Below are 1,939 nucleotides of genomic sequence, written 5' to 3' on the forward strand. Positions count from 1 at the left end.
ATTGCATTACTAGGTATTTACGCAAAGGATACAAAAATAGTGAATCAAAGAGGCATGTGTATCCTGATGTTTATAGCAGCATTATTCACAATAGCCAAATTATGGAAAGAGCCCAAATGTCCATTGACTGGTGAATAGATAAAGAAGGTGTGGTTTATATATATGAAATCTTGCCATTTGCAATGACATGGATGGCATAGGAGACTATTATGCTAAGTGAAATAAGTCAGTCAGAGAACAACAAATACCATATGATTTCACTCACATGTGGAATTTAAGAACCAAAATAGATCAACTTAAATGAAGCAAAGAGAGACAAACCAGGAAACTGACTTTTAACTACAGAACAAACTGAAGATTACTGAAGGGTAGGTGAGTGGCAGGATGGGTTAAATAGGTGTTGGGTATTAAGAAGGTGACTTGTGATGAAAACTGGGAGTTGTATGTAAGTGGTGAATCACTAAATTCTACACGTGAAGCTAATAGTTCTCTATATGTTAACTGATTGGAATTTAATAAAAACTTAAGAAAAAACAACCAAAATGAGTACATTTTTAGTTACCTAATAGAAGTTTATTGTCATCTGGGGAAAATGTTGGTGGTAAGAACAGCAGGGAATGTAGGAGATGAGATACCATACAAAATCTTGCAATCTGGCTTAGTCTTGAGTCAAGTGCCCATTAAATGTTGATTTGTAAAAATATCCATAGTAAAATATCCATAATATTTTGCACCCTACCTATAAGTAGATGGGTTTTGTTACCCCTTGAATGTCTGCTGCCATTATGGCTTGATTTTATCTAGTAGCTGCTGTCATGGATTTAGTGGAAATTAAGGAATATAAGAACTGTAAGTTTGGTTGCTTATTTTGAAGTATCTGTAGAACTCGCAAACAGAGAAGAGATTATCTCACGATTTTAAATTTTTATCTCAAGGTATGAACAAAGAGTTACGAAACTATGATTTCCCTAAAAAAACCTTGTAACTACAGGATGGAAACTTTTGGAAACCAAACCCAGTTTAATCTTGTTGATGAATTAATTTTGATGCAAATAGATTCACAATCTCCAGGGGTTACTAGAGGGCACACATCAGTAGATTTCACTGAAGTGCAGGAGAAGCAGACATTTAATATGCTGTTCAAGGGTTTGATCTCTTCTTGTCTGAAAAACATGTAATAACCTCTTTTGAAGTAATTTTCCTGCAAGATAATGCTGAACTTGTTCAAGACTCATCCCCCTTTATTTCATTACATGGTGTCCAACAACAGACTCAAATTCAAACAGACTCTAGAGGATTGGATACACTGTATAACCTAGGAAAAGGCAATATATACACATGAAAATAATTTCAAGACGGTATATTTATATTAACAATAACTTGTGTAATATCTACGGGAATAGATCATATGAGTTTTGGAATCAGGATAAAGTGAGAAGTGCCATGAGATATACATTTTTTAACTTAAAAAATCTTTTTAGTTTTCTAATCCTTTGAAAGGAATGCCATCTTTTTAATCGAGTCTTTGAGGGCTTGTTTGACTTGCTTATTCCGTAGCGTATAAATGAAAGGGTTCATCAACGGGATAACCGAGGTGTTGAGCAATGACACCACCTTATTAATGGCTACTCCTTCCTTTACTGGTTTGACATACATGAAGATGCAACTTCCATAGGTGATGGAGACTACGATCATGTGGGATGAACACGTGGAGAAAGCTTTTTTTCTTTGCTGAGCTGCAGGGAGTCTTAAAATCGTCTTGATGATGTATGTGTAGGACATAATTACACAGACTAGTGTGACTATGAGGGTCAGCACAGCCATGATTAAAACAAGTTGCTCTATAAATTGAGTGTCTGAGCATACAATCTTCAGAAGAGGAGATGCGTCACAGCCAAAATGGTCAATGAGATTAGAGTTACAGAAATCTAGCTGAAGT

At 35.4% G+C, this 1,939-nt stretch overlaps 1 protein-coding gene across 1 annotated transcript in view; it reads right to left on the bottom strand.

Annotated features, from left to right (window-relative positions):
* Window positions 1-1,363: 1,363 nt before the first annotated feature.
* The window catches only part of LOC115304644 (olfactory receptor 6C2-like), a 1,354-nt gene continuing 778 nt past the window's right edge, over window positions 1,364-1,939 (bottom strand). The window contains exon 2 of the mRNA XM_029954906.1: window positions 1,364-1,771. Coding sequence (XP_029810766.1) covers window positions 1,486-1,771 — 286 coding nt within the window. The 3' untranslated portion in view covers window positions 1,364-1,485. The remainder of the gene's footprint in view (window positions 1,772-1,939) is intronic.

Source organism: Suricata suricatta, chromosome 10, assembly GCF_006229205.1.
Source record: "Suricata suricatta isolate VVHF042 chromosome 10, meerkat_22Aug2017_6uvM2_HiC, whole genome shotgun sequence".
NCBI classification, from domain to species: Eukaryota; Metazoa; Chordata; class Mammalia; order Carnivora; family Herpestidae; genus Suricata; species Suricata suricatta.